Raw genomic sequence first — 20260 nt, 5'->3', positions numbered from 1 at the left:
CACTAAACCAGATGATCCTAACAGAACCACCCAAAGAGAGACTCGTGTGAATGTCTAGGACCATCCAGAGAGATAGGTCTATTAAACATTGTCTCAGAATGATAAGCTTGATGATTAGTTTACAAGCATGAAGAATATGGCATCCATTATATGCACACCCAGAGTTAAACCCAGAACCTCCAGTCTATGCCTATTCCCATGAGCCACTGGAGGACTCTTGAAAAAATTAAATGGATAAGACTCAGATGGGTACAAGATAACAAGAATAATGTCCATGGAGGTCACCCTGTCAGATACTTCCAATCAGAATGCTACAGAGGGTCGTGCAGAGGACTGAAAGGAAATACAGACAGAAAACAGGACTGTCTCACTTCCGGCATGAAAATCCCCATAGAAAATGACCCTGAAATGCGGAACCAGAAAAACTCTCATCCGGTCGTAACTTCCACTTAAGTTAAAGAACAGTACCCATGGGTAGATTCAAACTCTTGATCATCTACCTGCAAGTCAGACATGCTAACCATTAAGCTATGGCAGAAAATGAGTTATAGCAAAATCTTTCCAAAAAAAGAAAGGTAATTTAACTGTGTGCAAGGCCACAGCCATTCCCAGAGATCCAGTTATATATATATAAAAAAAAAGAACCCCCAGTTCCACTGGCAAGATCCTGGGGACCGTAGACAGGTCCAAAGGAAGCAAGCTGCCCACGTCCTCCGAGTCAACCTTGTTGCTTTCACCTCCAAAATAAGAGCTCACAATAGTGTAGCAGGTTTCAGACAATGTGGTAGGCGCACAAACTGGTTATACTCACGAGATTGCAGATAAAATAAGCCTTTTATTAAAATCATCACAAAACTGTCTTCAGGTGCAGCTTCAGGTTTTATTACATATATATATATAAATTATATATGGTATTGCTATTTATTGCGCTTTGACCTTGTTTATCAAGTGAATTCAATTTCTGTATTGTTTATGTTGCTACAAGAGTGATATGTTCAGTGTTTCCATTAGGAGAAAGAGGATTTAAAGGGACAGTCTACAATAGATTTTTTATTGTTTTAAAAGATAGATAACCCCTTTATTACCCATTCGCCAGTTTTGCATAACCAACACTGTGATATTAATGTACTTTTTACCTCTACTATTACCTTGTATCTAAGAATTTTTTTTCCAGCCCCCTGATCACATGACTGTGACTGTTTATTAGCATTGTTTTGTGCTAGATCTTAAATAACCCTGTGCCTGAACACAGTGTTATCTATATGGTCCATATGTATGGTCCATATGTACTTTCTGTCTCTCTGTGTTGAAAAGAAATTTAAAAAGACATTAGCATATGATTCTGCCTAGGTTTAGTTTAAACTAAGAATACCAAGAGAAAAAAAGCAAATTTTAGTATAAAAGTAAATTGGAAAGTTGGTTAAAATTTCATGTCCTATCTGAATAATGAAAGTTTAATTTTGACTATTCTGTCCCTTTAAGATTGTAATAGTGCAGTGGTAATCACATCCGCTTGACATGCACAAAGTCCTGGGATCGAGACCGAGTGGGACTACCGATTTCTTCACTGATTAACGCAAGGACATTTGACCAATGTTTATTTTTTTAGATTGGTCGCTATCCTTATAGTGATTTTAACGTTTAAAATTGATGTTAACAGAGATCGCAATAATAAGATGTTTATTAGTGGCACAACTTTTGCCTTGTACCAATAACTGTGGCTCATCATCATTTGTATAGTTTGATCTATGCTACATAAATGAATGTTTAATAACACATGTTTCCAAGCACAGATTGTTTTTGATACAGATTATTTAGTGAGATATTATCAATGTAAAGAGATTATCAACACAAAGACACTATAGGTCTAATCTCAGAATGGAAGCTTTTTATGTGGGGAAGTGTAACCATATACATTTATTTATGGCATCTGGAAAACTGAATTTCATTGGTATATTTCTACACTTCCTGACAGAAAAAGATAGGAATTGGATACAGCCCTGATGTAAGCTGAATTCAGCACACATCTGGATGGGTGTGTCTTGAAGAAGGCAGGCAGGGTTTTGAGACTATAAAATTTGTTTGTGAATATTGCTAGGCTATAACCATTTGTTCAAGAAATTGTTTTAACTTTATAATCTTGATAAAGGCTTCCTTTAGCCGCAACGCGTTGAGCTGTGTTTTAAATAAAAACTGAAGCTGCACCTGAAGACACCTTTGTGATGATTTTAAAAAAACATAATTTATGCTTACCTGATAAATTCCTTTCTTCTGTTGTGTGATCAGTCCACGGGTCATCATTACTTCTGGGATATAACTCCTCCCCAACAGGAAATGCAAGAGGATTCACCCAGCAGAGCTGCATATAGCTCCTCCCCTCTACGTCAGTCCCAGTCATTCGACCAAGAATCAACGAGAAAGGAGTAACCAAGGGTGAAGTGGTGACTGGAGTATAATTTAAAAGATATTTACCTGCCTTAAAACAGGGCGGGCCGTGGACTGATCACACAACAGAAGAAAGGAATTTATCAGGTAAGCATAAATTATGTTTTCTTCTGTTATGTGTGATCAGTCCACGGGTCATCATTACTTCTGGGATACCAATACCAAAGCAAAAGTACACGGATGACGGGAGGGATAGGCAGGCTCATTATACAGAAGGAACCACTGCCTGAAGAACCTTTCTCCCAAAAATAGCCTCCGAAGAAGCAAAAGTGTCAAATTTGTAAAATTTGGAAAAAGTATGAAGCGAAGACCAAGTTGCAGCCTTGCAAATCTGTTCAACAGAGGCCTCATTTTTAAAGGCCCAAGTGGAAGCCACAGCTCTAGTGGAGTGAGCTGTAACTCTTTCAGGAGGCTGCTGTCCAGCAGTCTCATAGGCTAAACGTATTATGCTACGAAGCCAAAAAGAGAGAGAGGTAGCAGAAGCTTTTTGACCTCTCCTCTGTCCAGAGTAAACGACAAACAAGGAAGAAGTTTGGCGAAAATCTTTAGTTGCCTGCAAGTAGAACTTGAGGGCACGAACTACATCCAGATTGTGTAAAAGACGTTCCTTCTTTGAAGAAGGATTTGGACACAAGGATGGGACAACAATCTCTTGATTGATGTTCCTGTTAGTGACTACCTTAGGTAAGAACCCAGGTTTAGTACGCAGAACTACCTTGTCTGAGTGAAAAATCAGATAAGGGGAATCACAATGTAAGGCTGATAACTCAGAGACTCTTCGAGCCGAGGAAATAGCCATTAAAAACAGAACTTTCCAAGATAACATTTTTATATCAATGGAATGAAGGGGTTCAAACGGAACACCCTGTAAAACGTTAAGAACTAAGTTTAAACTCCATGGTGGAGCAACAGCTTTAAACACAGGCTTGATCCTAGCTAAAGCCTGACAAAAGGACTGGACGTCTGGATTTTCTGACAGCCGTCTGTGTAACAAGATGGACAGAGCTGAAATCTGTCCCTTTAATGAACTAGCTGATAAACCCTTTTCTAAACCTTCTTGTAGAAAAGACAATATCCTAGCGATCCTAACCTTACTCCAGGAGTAACCTTTGGATTCGCACCAGTATAGGTATTTCCGCCATATTTTATGGTAAATCCTTCTGGTAACAGGCTTCCTAGCCTGAATCAGGGTATCAATAACCGACTCAGAAAAACCACGTTTTGATAAAATCAAGCGTTCAATTTCCAAGCAGTCAGCTTCAGAGAAGTTAGATTTTGATGTTTGAATGGACCCTGTATCAGAAGGTCCTGTCTTAGAGGTAGAGACCAAGGCGGACAGGATGACATGTCCACTAGATCTGCATACCAAGTCCTGCGTGGCCAAGCAGGTGCTATTAGAATTACTGATGCTCTCTCCTGTTTGATTTTGGCAATCAATCGAGGAAGCAGCGGGAAGGGTGGAAACACATAAGCCATCCTGAAGTTCCAAGGTGCTGTCAAAGCATCTATCAGAACCGCTCCCGGATCCCTGGATCTGGACCCGTAGCGAGGAAGTTTGGCGTTCTGGCGAGACGCCATGAGATCTATCTCTGGTTTGCCCCAACGTCGAAGTATTTGGGCAAAGACCTCCGGATGAAGTTCCCACTCCCCCGGATGAAGAGTCTGGCGACTCAAGAAATCCGCCTCCCAGTTCTCCACTCCCGGGATGTGGATTGCTGACAGGTGGCAAGAGTGAGACTCTGCCCAGCGAATTATCTTTGATACTTCCATCATTGCTAGGGAGCTTCTTGTCCCTCCCTGATGGTTGATGTAAGCTACAGTCGTGATGTTGTCCGACTGAAACCTGATGAACCCCCGAGTTATTAACTGGGGCCAAGCCAGAAGGGCATTGAGAACTGCTCTCAATTCCAGAATGTTTATTGGGAGGAGACTCTCCTCCTGATTCCATAGTCCCTGAGCCTTCAGAGAATTCCAGACAGCGCCCCAACCTAGTAGGCTGGCGTCTGTTGTTACAATTGTCCAGTCTGGCCTGCTGAATGGCATTCCCCTGGACAGGTGTGGCCGATGAAGCCACCATAGAAGAGAATTTCTGGTCTCTTGATTCAGATTCAGAGTAGGGGACAAATCTGAGTAATCCCCATTCCACTGACTTAGCATGCATAATTGCAGCGGTCTGAGGTGTAGGCGTGCAAAAGGTACTATGTCCATTGCCGCTACCATTAAGCCGATCACCTCCATGCATTGAGCTACTGACGGGTGTTGAATGGAATGAAGGACGCGGCATGCATTTTGAAGTTTTGATAACCTGTCTTCTGTCAGGTAAATCTTCATTTCTACAGAATCTATAAGAGTCCCCAAGAATGGAACTCTTGTGAGAGGAAAGAGAGAACTCTTCTTTTCGTTCACTTTCCATCCATGCGACCTTAGAAATGCCAGAACTAACTCTGTATGAGACTTGGCAGTTTGAAAGCTTGAAGCTTGTATTAGAATGTCGTCTAGGTACGGAGCTACCGAAATCCCTCGCGGTCTTAGTACCGCTAGAAGGGCACCCAGAACCTTTGTGAAGATTCTTGGAGCCGTAGCCAATCCGAATGGAAGAGCTACAAACTGGTAGTGCCTGTCTAAGAAGGCAAACCTTAGATACCGGTGATGATCTTTGTGGATCGGTATGTGAAGGTAAGCATCCTTTAAATCCACTGTGGTCATGTACTGACCCTCTTGGATCATGGGTAAGATTGTCCGAATAGTTTCCATTTTGAACGATGGAACTCTTAGGAATTTGTTTAGAGTCTTTAAATCTAAGATTGGCCTGAAAGTTCCCTCTTTTTTGGGAACCACAAACAGGTTTGAGTAGAACCCTTGTCCTTGTTCCGACCACGGAACCGGATGGATCACTCCCATTGTTAACAGATCTTGTACGCAGCGTAGAAACGCTTCTTTCTTTATCTGGTTTGTTGACAACCTTGACAGAAGAAATCTCCCTCTTGGGGGAGATAATTTGAAGTCTAGAAGGTATCCCTGAGATATGATCTCTAGTGCCCAGGGATCCTGAACATCTCTTGCCCAGGCCTGGGCGAAGAGAGAGAGTCTGCCCCCTACTAGATCCGGTCCCGGATCGGGGGCTCTCGGTTCATGCTGTCTTTGGGGCAGCAGCAGGTTTCCTGGCCTGCTTGCTTTTGTTCCAGGACTGGTTAGGCTTCCAGCCTTGCCTGTAACGAGCAACAGCTCCTTCCTGTTTTGGTGCAGTGGAGGTTGATGCTGCTCCTGTTTTGAAATTCCGAAAGGGACGAAAATTAGACTGTCTAGCCTTAGCTTTGGCCTTGTCTTGAGGTAGGGCGTGGCCCTTACCTCCCGTAATGTCAGCGATAATTTCTTTCAAACCGGGCCCGAATAAGGACTGCCCCTTGAAAGGTATATTAAGTAATTTGGACTTAGAAGTAACATCAGCTGACCAGGATTTTAGCCACAGTGCCCTGCGTGCCTGTATGGCGAATCCTGAGTTCTTAGCCGTAAGTTTGGTTAAATGTACTACGGCCTCCGAAATGAAAGAATTAGCTAGTTTAAGGACTCTAAGCCTGTCCGTAATGTCGTCTAGCGTAGAGGAACTAAGGTTCTCTTCAAGCGACTCAATCCAAAATGCTGCCGCAGCCGTAATCGGCGCGATACATGCAAGGGGTTGTAATATAAAACCTTGTTGAACAAACATTTTCTTAAGGTAACCCTCTAATTTTTTATCCATTGGATCTGAGAAAGCACAGCTATCCTCCACCGGGATAGTGGTACGCTTAGCTAAAGTAGAAACTGCTCCCTCCACCTTGGGGACCGTTTGCCATAAGTCCCGAGTGGTGGCGTCTATTGGAAACATCTTTCTAAATATTGGAGGGGGTGAGAACGGCACACCGGGTCTATCCCACTCCTTAGTAACAATTTCAGTTAGTCTCTTAGGTATAGGAAAAACGTCAGTACTCGCCGGTACCGCAAAGTATTTATCCAACCTACACAGTTTCTCTGGTATTGCAACAGTGTTACAATCGTTGAGAGCTGCTAAGACCTCCCCAAGTAGTACACGGAGGTTCTCCAATTTAAATTTAAAATTTGAAATATCTGAGTCCAATCTGTTTGGATCAGAACCGTCACCCACAGAATGAAGCTCTCCGTCCTCATGCTCTGCGAGCTGTGACGCAGTATCAGACATGGCCCTAGCATTGTCAGCGCACTCTGTTCTCACCCCAGAGTGATCACGCTTGCCTCTTAGTTCAGGTAATTTAGACAAAACTTCAGTCATAACAGTAGCCATATCTTGTAATGTTATCTGTAATGGCCGCCCAGATGTACTAGGCGCCAAAATATCACGCACCTCCCGGGCGGGAGATGCAGGTACTGTCGCGTGAGGCGAGTTAGTCGGCATAACTCTCCCCTCGCTGTTTGGTGAAATTTGTTCACATTGTACAGATTGACTTTTATTTAAAGTAGCATCAATACAGTTAGTACATAAATTTCTATTGGGCTCCACCTTGGCATTGGAACAAATGACACAGATATCTTCCTCTGAGTCAGACATGTTTAACACACTAGCAAAAAAACTTACAACTTGGTTATAATCTTTTTTAGCAAAAAAAAACGCACTGTGCCTCAAAGAGGTACTAACGATTAAATGACAGTTGAAATAATGAACTGAAAAACAGTTATTGCATCAAACTTTAAAACAACACAACTTTTAGCAAAGGTTTGTTCCCATTAGTAAAAAACAACACTAATTAAATTTGTACATAAGAAAACAAAAACAACGTTTTTTATACACAGTCACTATAAGAATTCTCACAGCTCTGCTGAGAGAATTTACCTCCCTTCAAAGAAGTTTGAAGACCCCTGAGATCTGTCAGAGATGAACCGGATCATGCAGGAAATATAAAAGTAGCTGACTGGAATTTTTTGATGCGTAGCAAAGAGCGCCAAAAACGGCCCCTCCCTCTCCCACACAGCAGTGAAGAGAAACGAAACTGTCACAAATAAAGCAAAAAACTGCCAAGTGGAAAATAATGCCCAAATATTTATTCACACAGTACCTCAGCAATGTAAACGATTCTACATTCCAGCAAAAACGTTTAACATGAGAATAGTTATTAAAAGGATTAGTGACCTTTAACACAGTAGTTCCGGTGAAATACCATCCCCAGAATACTGAAGTGTATACATACATGTCATTTTAACGGTATGGCAGGCTTTTCTCATCAATTCCATTCAGAAAATAAAAACTGCCACATACCTCAATGCAGATTCATCTGCCCGCTGTCCCCTGATCTGAAGCCTTTACCTCCCTCAGATGGTCGAGAACAGCAATATGATCTTAACGACTCCGGTTAAAATCATAGTAAAAAATCTCTGTCAGATTCTTCCTCAAACTCTGCCAGAGAAGTAATAACACGCTCCGGTGCTATTTTAAAATAACAAACTTTTGATTGAAGTCATAAAAACTAAGTATAATCACCATAGTCCTCTCACACATCCTATCTAGTCGTTGGGTGCAAGAGAATGACTGGGACTGACGTAGAGGGGAGGAGCTATATGCAGCTCTGCTGGGTGAATCCTCTTGCATTTCCTGTTGGGGAGGAGTTATATCCCAGAAGTAATGATGACCCGTGGACTGATCACACATAACAGAAGAAAAGGCTTATTTTAACTGCAATCTCATGAGTATAACCAGTTTGTGCGCCTACCACGTTGTCTGAAATCTGCTACACTATTGTGAGCTCTTTTATTTTTGAGGTGAAAGCAACAAGGTTGACTCAAAGGATGTGGGCAGCTTGGTTCCCTGGAGGTGACACAGCGGCGCCACTTTCAACACTTTCTGCTTCTATACACGGTTTGTGAGAACAGGGCTGGCAGAGAGCACCTGAAGGGAAGTGCTAACATTGCTTTATACTTTATCCTTTCTAATAAGGTCCAAAGGAAGGTCTACAAGTATGAAGACTTTGAAAAAGAATTTGGGAAGACTAGCAATGAGGCTTACAAAGCCCTTCCTATACCTTACTCATACATTAGGAAGTTCCCTTTAAGCAAAAGAAATACAGTATATCCAACTTTTAAGCTTAGTCACCGATGGAACAGCTACTCTTGTACTCCAAACCTTTGGAAAAAGGATCTGCTTTGAAAACCTTCAAGACTAAAAGTATACTAAAAACTGCAAGAAGGGAAGCCATGAGAGGGGATACTGTCATGCCCCTATCAATCTCGAACTTAGTCTCTCAAGAAGTATCTAGTGACTTTAAGAATGTCCATCCTTTCTTAGAATTTAAAACAAAGTTATTGGAAACGTGTTGGTGACCAATAAACACTGATGCAAGATATAAAATAAGCATTAGGTGGGAGCAATATCGCTACTCCAAAGAAAACTAGAGAGCAAAAACAGTCAGAGTTGGAAATCTTCTCACTAAGAGAGAGATGATCCATATACACGAAAAAGTATCTTGCATAAGAAGGCTAGACGTGCAGCAGGTAGAGCTAAAAAGCTCCTCACTTAGAAGGGGATACAACATAGCACACAATATAAATCATATTAGAAAATGAAGTATTTATAAAATACAAAGAGACGCTGCCATAGTCATAGTTGTGATCACCTCAGTATGAGATAGAATAAGAAGTACACAATACTTAAAATAGATCTCCCTCAGAGGGTATAAAAGATAAAAAACAAAGAGAATGATAATTATTCAGAAAATAAAATAAAGTATGAACCGGATATAAACATAGTAACATAGTAGATGAGGTTGAAAAAAGACCGAAGTCCATCAAGTTCAATCTATACAAATCTAAACTACTTACAAGCTCCAGTTAAACTTAAATAATCCCACTAAAAGGTGACCCATTTAATACTAGCAATCATATCTATGAATTTTGTTTATGGACAGAAACTTATCCAAACAATTTTTAAATGTATCTAGGGTATTTGCATTCACTACCTCCTTTGGTAATGAGTTACAGAATTTTATTGCTCTTACAGTGAAAAAATGTTTCCATTGCAGGAGATTAAATCTCCTTTCCTCCAACCTTAAATTGTGGCCTTGTCAGAAACAATTTTCTTGGAATAAACAGAGCTTCTGCCATCTCTGTATATGGGCCTTGAATATATTTATATAAAGTAATCATGTCACCTCTCAAGCGCCCCTTTTCTAAAGAAAACAGACCCAGTTTGGCTAGCCTCTCCTCATAGCTTAAATTCTCCAATCCCCTTATTAGCTTTGTGGCAGTTCTCTGAATTTGTTCTAGTTCTACAATATCTTTTTTTGCGATTGGTCCCCAGAACTGCACTCCATACTCAAGGTGAGGTCTTACCAGGGCTTTATATAGTGACATATATATATGTATGCTTTCCTCCCTTGAATCAATGCCTCTTTTAATACATGTTAGTATCTTATTAGCCTTTGAAGTCGCTGCCCTGCATTGTGCACTCATCTTTAGCTTGTTATCTATCACTACTCCCAAATCCCTTTCCTCCTCTGTTTGGCTAAGTCTTGTGCCATTTAAATAATACATTGCTTGCTTATTTTTACTTCCAAAATGTAGAACTTTGCATTTTCCCGTATTAAATCTCATTTTCCATTTATCTGCCCATACTTCTAATTTTTGCAGATCCCTTTGTAATGAAAGTTCATCCTGCTCTGATCTAATGACCTTACTTAACTTTGTATCATCTGCAAAAATAGAGATGTCACTATTTAATCCTTGCTCCAAGTCATTTATAAAAATATTAAAAAGAACAGGGCCCTGGTACTGATCCCTGGGGGACTCCACTGATTACCTAAAGCAACATAAGGACATAATACATATATCCCCTCTCCAACATATATATTAGAAAGAATATCCTATAGATGGAATATGTACAGGAGAAAATTATACATATATATTAGAACGAATATCATATAGATGAAATATGTACAGGAGAAAATGAATCCCTAATGGCATATCTTACTATGTACAGTAGGATAGTATAAGCAGAACATCATGCTTTTAAAGATGTCACCAGATTTCTACAGTAGTAGAGAATCAGACTTGTAATGCCAGTAAACCACCAGCAGATGGCAGAAAAGGACCGGGAATCGCTGCTGACACAATGAAAGTTCAATGCACTACATAAAGGAATAATAATAATGCTTACCTGATAAATTTCTTTCTTTCCGGACATAGAGAGTACACAACGTCATTCCAATCACTAGTGGAATATTCTACTCCTGGCCAGCAGGAGGCGGGAAAGAGCACCCCAGCAAAGCTGTTAAGTGTAACTACCTTACCCATACATAAGGGTGAAAAATGTACCTGAGGTTCACTAAAAAAAATGCAGAATTATAATTAAAATGAGGGCGGGGTAGTGGACTGTCAAGAAAGAAATTGATCAGGTAAGCATACATTTTGTTTTCTTTCCTATGACATGGAGAGTCCACAACGTCATTCCAATTACTAGTGGGAACCAATTCCCAAGCAAGAGGACACGGAATGAACAGGGAGGGAGAACAAGGCAGGAGGACCTAAACAGAAGGCACCGCCGCTTGAAAACAAAAGAAGCCTCACCCGAGGCAAAAAAAAATCAAATTTGTAGAATTTGGAAAAAGTATGCAAAGAAGACCATGTTGCTGCCTTGCAAATCTGTTCCACAGAAGCTTAATCTGTAAAAAACCCAAGAAGAGGAGACAGCACTAGTGGAATGAGCCGTAATTCTCTCAGGAGGCTGCTGTCCAGCAGTCTCATAAGCAAAAAATATAATTTATGCTTACCTGATAAATTCATTTCTCCTGTAGTGTAGTCAGTCCACGGGTCATCCATTACTTATGGGATTATAACTCCTCCCTAACAGGAAGTGCAAGAGGATCACCCAAGCAGAGCTGCTATATAGCTCCTCCCCTCTACGTCATATCCAGTCATTCGACCGAAACCATACGAGAAAGGAGAAACTATAGGGTGCAGTGGTGACTGGAGTTTAATTAAAATTTAGACCTGCTGTAAAAACAGGGCGGGCCGTGGACTGACTACACTACAGGAGAAATGAATTTATCAGGTAAGCATAAATTATATTTTCTCCTGTTAAGTGTAGTCAGTCCACGGGTCATCCATTACTTATGGGATACCAATACCAAAGTACAAAAGTACACGGATGACGGGAGGGACAGGCAGGATCTTTACACGGAAGGAACCACTGCCTGTAGAACCTTTCTCCCAAAAACAGCCTCCGAAGAAGCAAAAGTGTCAAATTTGTAAAATTTTGAAAAAGTGTGAAGTGAAGACCAAGTTGCAGCCTTGCAAATCTGTTCAACAGAGGCCTCATTCTTAAAGGCCCAAGTGGAAGCCACAGCTCTAGTAGAATGAGCTGTAATCCTTTCAGGAGGCTGCTGTCCAGCAGTCTCATAGGCTAAACGTATTATGCTACGAAGCCAAAAAGAGAGAGAGGTAGCCGAAGCTTTTTGACCTCTCCTCTGTCCAGAATAAACGACAAACAGGGAAGAAGTTTGACGAAAATCTTTAGTTGCCTGCAAATAAAATTTCAGGGCACGGACGACGTCCAGATTGTGCAAAAGTCGTTCCTTCTTTGAAGAAGGGTTAGGGCACAATGATGGAACAACAATCTCTTGATTGATATTCTTGTTAGTGACTACCTTAGGTAAGAACCCAGGTTTAGTACGCAGAACTACCTTGTCTGAATGAAAAATCAGATAAGGAGAATCACAATGTAAGGCCGATAACTCAGAGACTCTTCGAGCCGAGGAAATAGCCATTAAAAACAGAACTTTCCAAGATAACAGCTTGATATCGATGGAATGAAGGGGTTCAAACGGAACACCCTGCAGAACGTTAAGAACTAAGTTTAAGCTCCACGGAGGAGCAACAGTCTTAAACACAGGCTTAATCCTAGCCAAAGCCTGACAAAAAGCCTGAACGTCTGGAACTTCTGCCAGACGTTTGTGTAAAAGGATAGACAGAGCTGAAATCTGTCCCTTTAACAAACTAGCAGATAAACCCTTTTCTAAACCTTCTTGTAGAAAAGACAATATCCTAGGAATCCTAACCTTACTCCATGAGTAACTCTTGGATTCGCACCAATATAAGTATTTACGCCATATTTTATGGTAAATTTTTATCACAGTCAAACACACTGTCACAGGTCTGCTGTGACTGATTACCTCCCTCAAACTAATTTTGGAGACCCCTGGGCTCTGTAGAGACGTCCTGGATCATGGAGGAAGAAATAGGAAGACTGTGACTAAATTTTTACTGCGCAATAAAGCGCTAAAATAGGCCCCTCCCACTCATATTACAACAGTGGGGAAGCTCAGTAAACTGTTTTTATTCAGAAAAAAATGACAGCCATGTGGTAAAAATCATGCCCATAAAGTTTTATCACCAAGTACCTCAGAAAAAACGATTAACATGCCAGTAAACGTTTTAAAAATTGAAAATTATGAAGTGTTATTAATAAGCCTGCTGCTAGTCGCTTTCACTGCAGTGCAGGCTCAAATATTACTTTAATATTGACAGTATTTTCTCAGTGAAATTCCATTCCCCAGAAATACCTCAGAGTATACATACATACATATCAGCCTGATACCAGTCGCTACTACTGCATTTAAGGCTGCACTTACATTACATCGGTATTAGCAGTATTTTCTCAGTCAATTCCATTCCTTAGAAAATAATTTACTGCACATACCTCCTTGCAGGTGGGCCCTGCATGCTATCCCCTGTTCTGAAGTTACCTCACTCCTCAGAATGGCAGAGAACAGCAAGTGGATCTTAGTTACGACCGCTAAGATCATAGAAAAACTCAGGCAGATTCTTCTTCTAATGCTGCCTGAGAACAAACAACACACTCCGGTGCCGTTTAAAATAACAAACTTTTGATTGAAGAAATAAAAACTAAGTTTAACACACCACAGTCCTCTCACACGTCCTATCTTTAGTTAGGTGCAAGAGAATGACTGGATATGACGTAGAGGGGAGGAGCATTATAGCAGCTCTGCTTGGGTGATCCTCTTGCACTTCCTGTTAGGGAGGAGTTATAATCCCATAAGTAATGGATGACCCGTGGACTGACTACACTTAACAGGAGAAAGAATCATACTTCTTAACCAGAGGGAAAGAGTAGTAGAAGTGGCCTTCTGACCCTTACGCTTTCCAGAGAAAATAAACAGGGTAGAAGGAAGTAGCCTGCAGGTAAAATTGGTGAACACGCACAACATCCAAGTTATGCAAAAGACGTTCTCATAACATACATTGAATTAGGGAAAACATAAGTACGCACTCTTAAACACTAAAAGAAGGAGGACTCCTCTATTTAGAGAAGAGAATGGCAAAATGGTGAATTAACAGATTCACTGCCGAATTGCCACCTCCCTGAAGCCCATTAAGGCCAATTCATAGGCGCTAAGAATTAAAAATATAAAGAGTTAGCAGCGCCGCAGAATGGACATTAACCCTCCCATACTGTAACAAGCCCACAAGTAACAATTACAAGGGGACCTTTGTAAACTCCTAAGGAAAGATTACCTCCTATGTGTAAACTGCAGAACAACTAGCAGTGGGAGACGCCATTACTGTTGAAGAGCGCTAAAGTGAGGCAAAAAGACTCAGCTAGGACACACGTTCAGATTGCACTACACATTGCGATCAGATCCAAACTGGCGTCCTATACGCCATCAGCGGATCCCGAGAGGAGCAGAAAAAAGTTATAACACTCAAACTGTTTAAAAGCTACTAAGCATCCCACAGCACAAAAGCTGCTGAACGCATCCGCCAACAATGGCGGTCATCTCTGGAACGGGATGTGAATAAAATACCCGCCACGTTGAAGAGAAAGTCTGACAGGCATAACAGCCTGATGACATGTAACAGGCACCAACGGCCAAACCAGTCTATAAGGCAAACAGGTGCTAACTTAATGCGCTATAAAAATCCTCAAACCCTCTAATCAAAGGAAGGAATTAGGAAGTATACATTAACACACTACATAAAGCCTGGGTCAGTACATTTACATTTGACCCTTCATAAGGCAATAAAAGCGGCACAATCCATGATACTGGCTATCCCAGGAAAACATATAGCTGCTCAGCCGCAACATATCTCACTAGTAGAAATATAATAAATATACAAACCCTCCTTTCTCCATGATATTTACTTGTCCTAAGAAATATATATGAAATATATATTCTGTTAGCCTCAACCAACCGCTGACAGGGACCTGAAGATGCAAGAAAAGCAGAGTAAGCAACCCTAGTTTTCTATATATAGGGGTTAGCATAAATTGTTGGAGTTAAAGGACTACCTCACCGACCTCCAACAGCTATTGGCCACCATAACTCTCACTAAAGAGGATTACATGGACACAGCATTGCCCCAATCCTTGCTTACAGGGAAAACTACCCATTAGGATTAAAACTTTATTTTCTTTAGAGGACCATCTTCGCACATCTCCTACGATGTACAAAGGCAAAGAATAACTGGGGGTTATGGGAAGTGGGAGGGTACTTAAAGTTTTGCTGGGGTGTTCTTTGCCGCCTCCTGGTGTCCAGGAGTTGAATTCCCACTAGTAATTAGAATGGATTTGTGGACTTTCCATGCCATTGGAAAGAAAATATGCGCTAAACGTGATTTATTTGTAGTGTGTGAGTCCAAAACTGATTAAACTTCAAGAATAGGTTTGGGCAGTGAAACTTTGCTTGTGCAACGTTTGGTGGTAATTGATTGCTGTTTAGGCACACTTTTGAACGTTAAGCAACATTAAGCAATTTCTACATTAAACGTTTTAGAAGTTCCTTTATATACAAATATCTACAGAAGTTTGCTCACATGTTGAGAATTAATCCTCATTATTCGAGCACATACATGATACCCACTAAATCTCACAAGGGAGTAAGAGTATCAAAGAAATACTGGGGTAAGTAAGGAAATACCCAGAAATTGAACCACAGATTTGGAAAAAAAAACACATCAGAAGGCCTGGGCATATGGGGCATTGGTGACATATAATATAAGTGGGCAGGAACAAATGTTCATTATCTTTTACTGGGAGACAGCCATCATAATCTGTAAAAAGATGCAAAACTGGCAGATCAAAATTAATCACACACACAACTAAATATTTTTCCATGGAAGAGCTGAGAACTCATAAGCACAGGTTGCCAAGTCCTCAAGTGCCCCAGTAAGTTTGCATGTGGGAACCTCTCTACTGTTTATTTAGTGGCAAAGTTAATCCAACTATGGACAGGTAGGGACATTACTGGCCTACTGATGGATCCAGAGGAATGGTGTTAATAATTTTTGTGTTAGAAATGGCTATACACTTTTAAGGTTTAATTTCAGCACATATTGTTAAACTCACCCAACAACATATATATCAGGGGGATCTGTGTCAGCTTGGAGCCAGGGCTCTAGACCTTCATCAGGTGCCTGGCCATTCACATTCCATGTTCCTACAAAGAACCTACAAACAAAGAAGCATTTCATAGAATCACTGGATGTGGTTAGGTCATATAAAACAATGTTTTACCATTACAGTGTTACTAAAATAAATATGGATACAATCTTCTAGAAGTCTGTGTGAGTTTCAGAAGATGTAAACTTTATGGTTGACTTAATATCCTTTGAATAGCTGTAACAAGCTGTTGCTGACCAGTACTGAGAATCTCTCCTCTTGAGAACCTCCTGTTCAGGAACGGTTATAGTCTGCAAATATCTGTAGTTTGGACTTGCTGAACAGGTGCGTTTGTTGATTTGTGTATTAAAAAGGGATAGAAAAGTCAAAATTAAACTTGCAGGATTCAGATAGAGCATGTAATTGTAAGACACTTTTAAATTCACTTATTTTCAAAATGTGCTTTGTTCTCTTGATATCCATTGTTAAAAAAAAGAATATCTACATATTCTACACTAGTGGGATTGCACACATTTGTTTCTTGTGATTGGCTAACTAGATGTGTTCAGCTAGCAGACAGTAGTGCAATGCTGATCCTTTAGCAAAGGATAACAAGAGAATATTGCATATTTTGTAATAAAAGTAAATTTGGAAGCTGTTTAAAATTGTATCTTCTATCTAAATCGTGAAAGACAAAAACAAAATTGTGTTTCATGTCCCTTTAACTTAAAAAGGGACATATACTCAAAATATACCATCTAATTCGGAATGTTTCAAAATATAAATATGTCTTTTTTTTTTTTTTTTTTAAACAAAATGATTCTGTGCTGAATAAAATCAAGCTTTTGTGTGTGTGTGTTAGCCCTATCAACTAATGAGCAGTAGAGTTCTAGGATTGTACACACTCTGGAGAAAATGTTGCCAGCCGGGTGACATTTTGAAGTAGCCGGGTGGGGCAGTGTAATATCTTCTAATATTATATCATTTTCTGCTATTCAAAGCACAAATTAATTGCATAATTTAACAACTTTATTTCATGATAATTTGTGCAATTAATTTTACACATTAAAAAGGTCTTGGGGAGATCACTGCACAGCCACGCACTTCCTGGTAGCTTCACATCAAATTTAAACTGCTTTTACTTAAAGGGACACTTGAACCCACATTTTTTCTTTTGTGATTCAGATAGAGCATGCAATTTTAAGCAACTTTCTAATTTACTCCTATTATCATTTTTTCTTCGTTCTCTTGCTATCTTTATTTGAAAAAGAAGGCATCTAAGCTATTTTTTGGTTCAGACCACTGGACAGCACCGGTTTATTGGTGGGTGAATGTACCCACCAATCAGCAAGAACAACCCAGGTTGTTCACCAAAAATGGTCTGGCATTTAAAAGTTAATTAGAAAGTTGCTTAAAATTGCATGCTCTATCTGAATCACGAAAGAACAAAATTTGGCTCAGTGTCCCTTTAATAAGGAAAAGGAACAGACAGATTTCTAATAATATGTCACTGACCTGTAGTTCTCAACATTCACATATTCACTTTCTTTCTTTGTCAGGAGATGTTTGATTAACCCTTCCCTTTGCCCAGACTGGGAGTTTGGTACAAATAGTTTCCGAATGCTGTTGGTCATTTTTGGCTTTTCCCACCCTGGTGGTTCTCGCTCTCTTTCTCTGGGGAGTCTGAAAAATAAAGAATGTCAAATGCCATCAATCAAGAAAGAGAGGTTTACAATCAATAAAGGATAATTATACAAAAGTGCCAACTGCCAGAACCAAACCTTACACCTCTACAGACACAAAATCTACAACATTGTAATAATTTATATAAACGCATTTTTTTTTTATATTTCCGACAGAAATTCAGGGGCGTAAACCCCTTGAAATATTGTCTGTGCCATTTGATTTTTCAACTGCATTAACCCCTTAACGACCGATGACGTACAGGGTACGTCCTCTAAAAAAATACCCTTAACGATAGAGGACGTACCCTGTACGTCGTCAGTCTGGAAAGCAGCTGGAAGCGATCCCGATCGCTTCCAGCCGCTTTCCGGTTATTGCAGGATACTTCGATATCGAGGCATCCTGCAATAACCTTTTTTACAACTCCGGTGCAGCGAGGGCCACAGAGTGAGTGAGATCGTGCCCAGCCAGTGTAAACAGTCAGGAAGAAACGGCTGAGAGAGGTGAGGGGATTTGTGACAGGCTTATCTATTACACAGACAGCCCCAGCATGGGGGCTGGCTGTAAAGGACACTAGATAGGGAGTGTAGAAAAAGCCTTGCTCTAAGGAGATTACGTTCGTATTCTCATTCACTGAGAGGATTACAAACTTTATAATCATTTTTAGGAGAGTTAGCAGCAAAATTGCTAATACTTGTCAATTACAAACGTTATCTTCTTTTGGTGCTTAATTTAAATAGCCTATATTTTTTTGAGTGTATAATGGCCCTTTAAAGCTTTGTTGCAGGGTGCCTGTCTCCTCCTGGTGGTCGGGAGATGAATTCCCACAAGTAAGGCTTTTCATGGACTAGCACTACCTTAGAAAGCAAACAAACTAACATCTTGTTTGCTGCAATTGTTTTTCAATAGTCAAACTACACCCACCATTTGCCATTTTTGGAGAAGCCCATTTGGGCTTGAATCTGCAACAGGGCTAGCCATTATGCAAGTACAAAGTATAATGATTTGCAGCTATTATCTGTTGATGCCAATTAGGGACAGATATAACCTTGAAAAGTCTGCAGTGTACATAGAATTAGAAAATCCAATTTTTAGTGGTAAATTAAAGGAAAATTAGTCAAAACAAATCATGAAACTATATTGCAAACTTGAATGCATAACTAAACATCTTATATCTAAATCACAAGGTTTACTATCTCTTTAAAGGGCCATAATACCCACATGTTTAAACACTTGAAAGTGATGCAGCATAGCTGTAAAAAGCTGACTAGAAAATATCTCCTGAACATCTCTATGTAAAAAAGAAAGATATTTTACCTCAAAAGTTCCTCAGTAGCCACCTCCCATTGTAAAGGATTTCTAAGCAGCATTTTAGTGTGTCTGTCCTGGGACATCTGAAGGGATGAGCATCGTGCACTCTCATCTTATTTAACCAATCAGGTAAAGGAAGCTTACTATGAAATCTCATGAGAGTTAAGTCAAATCTCATGAGATCACAGTAAGAGTTCATGACCTCAGCACTGCTGATGCTGATTGGCTGCTGTTCATTTCTTAATTTATTTTTTATTTTTACCTGCAGCTGGGAGCAGCTAAGTATAACTTTTTACACAGAACTTACTCTGCTGAGCTGAGGAGATTGTGAGGTAAAATATCTTCCTTTTTTTACATAGAGATGCTCAGGTGATATTTTCCTGTCAGCTTTTTACAGTTGTACTGCATCAGTTTCAAGTGATTTAGCATATAAGTATTATGTCCCTTTAAGTCTGAAATGTCAGATTTAATTTTGTATTATTTTGTTTTGTCATTTTACCTACTATCAAGGATAAACAATTATTATTTCAGCTAATATTTTATGTCAAATGTATAGATAAATAAACATGTTAATCAATTCAAATTAAATACAAGAATGTGTGGTGGGAAGGTAATTTGAACGAAAATGTCAAAATCTGCCAGAAGCTACGAGTCCTGTGTTTGTAGATTTCAGCAGCAGTGCTTAAAAACAGCCCGCACAATGACATTATGTTACTTACTGCCTTTCTACAGGGACAGGAGGTGGAGGAGGTTCTCTGCGAGATCCCAGCTGTTGGTTCTGAATATTTCTTCTTTTTTCCAGGTTCAGTGAACTAAAATTATCATCAAATCCAAAATTTCCTTTTTGGTGGGGGGGAGGAAAAAAAAAAGTTAAATTTTAACAGACAATAGTAATTCAATTTGCATAAGCCACATTATATAAAGGGACTTAGACTTTAGTTTTAATAAAGGCCCATTATAATCATGTTTTATTTAATATTAAAGAGGATGTTTCAATTTTATTGTTTAAACGCCTGTGTTTCTGGGACACTAAACCCAAAATGTTTCTTTTATGATTCAGGTAGCCAATACAACTTTAAACATTCCCATTTACTTCTATTATCTAATTTGCTTCATTCTTTAGATATCCTTTGTTAAAGAAATAGCAATGCACCTAGGTGAGAATCACACAAGGCATCTATGTGCAGCCACCAATCAGCAGCTATTGAGCCTATCCAGGTATTCTTTTCAGCAAAGGATATCAAGAGAATGAAGCAAATTAAATAGAAGTAAATTAGAAAGTTGTTTAAAATCACTTGCTCTTTCTAAATCGTGAAAGAAAAAATTTGGTTTTCATGTCCCTTTAACAAATCCATTTCAAATCGAATTTCTCTAGTAATGCTTGCAGAAGTTTGCCCCTCTCTACCAATAAACCAGCCAGTCAGT

General features: G+C 39.8%; 1 protein-coding gene across 2 annotated transcripts in view; it reads right to left on the bottom strand.

Moving 5' to 3' along the window:
• The window catches only part of OCRL (OCRL inositol polyphosphate-5-phosphatase), a 353818-nt gene that overhangs the window by 151499 nt on the left and 182059 nt on the right, over nt 1–20260 (bottom strand). For both annotated transcript variants that reach the window (XM_053699401.1, XM_053699402.1), the window contains exons 7-9: nt 19555–19675; nt 17357–17524; nt 15809–15910 (exon numbers count right to left, since the gene is read on the bottom strand). In XM_053699401.1, coding sequence (XP_053555376.1) covers nt 15809–15910; nt 17357–17524; nt 19555–19675 — 391 coding nt within the window. The remainder of the gene's footprint in view (nt 1–15808; nt 15911–17356; nt 17525–19554; nt 19676–20260) is intronic.

The sequence above is a fragment of the Bombina bombina genome, chromosome 1 (assembly GCF_027579735.1).
Source record: "Bombina bombina isolate aBomBom1 chromosome 1, aBomBom1.pri, whole genome shotgun sequence".
In the NCBI taxonomy this organism is placed as follows: Eukaryota; Metazoa; Chordata; class Amphibia; order Anura; family Bombinatoridae; genus Bombina; species Bombina bombina.
This window is presented reverse-complemented; position numbering and strand designations above follow the sequence as displayed.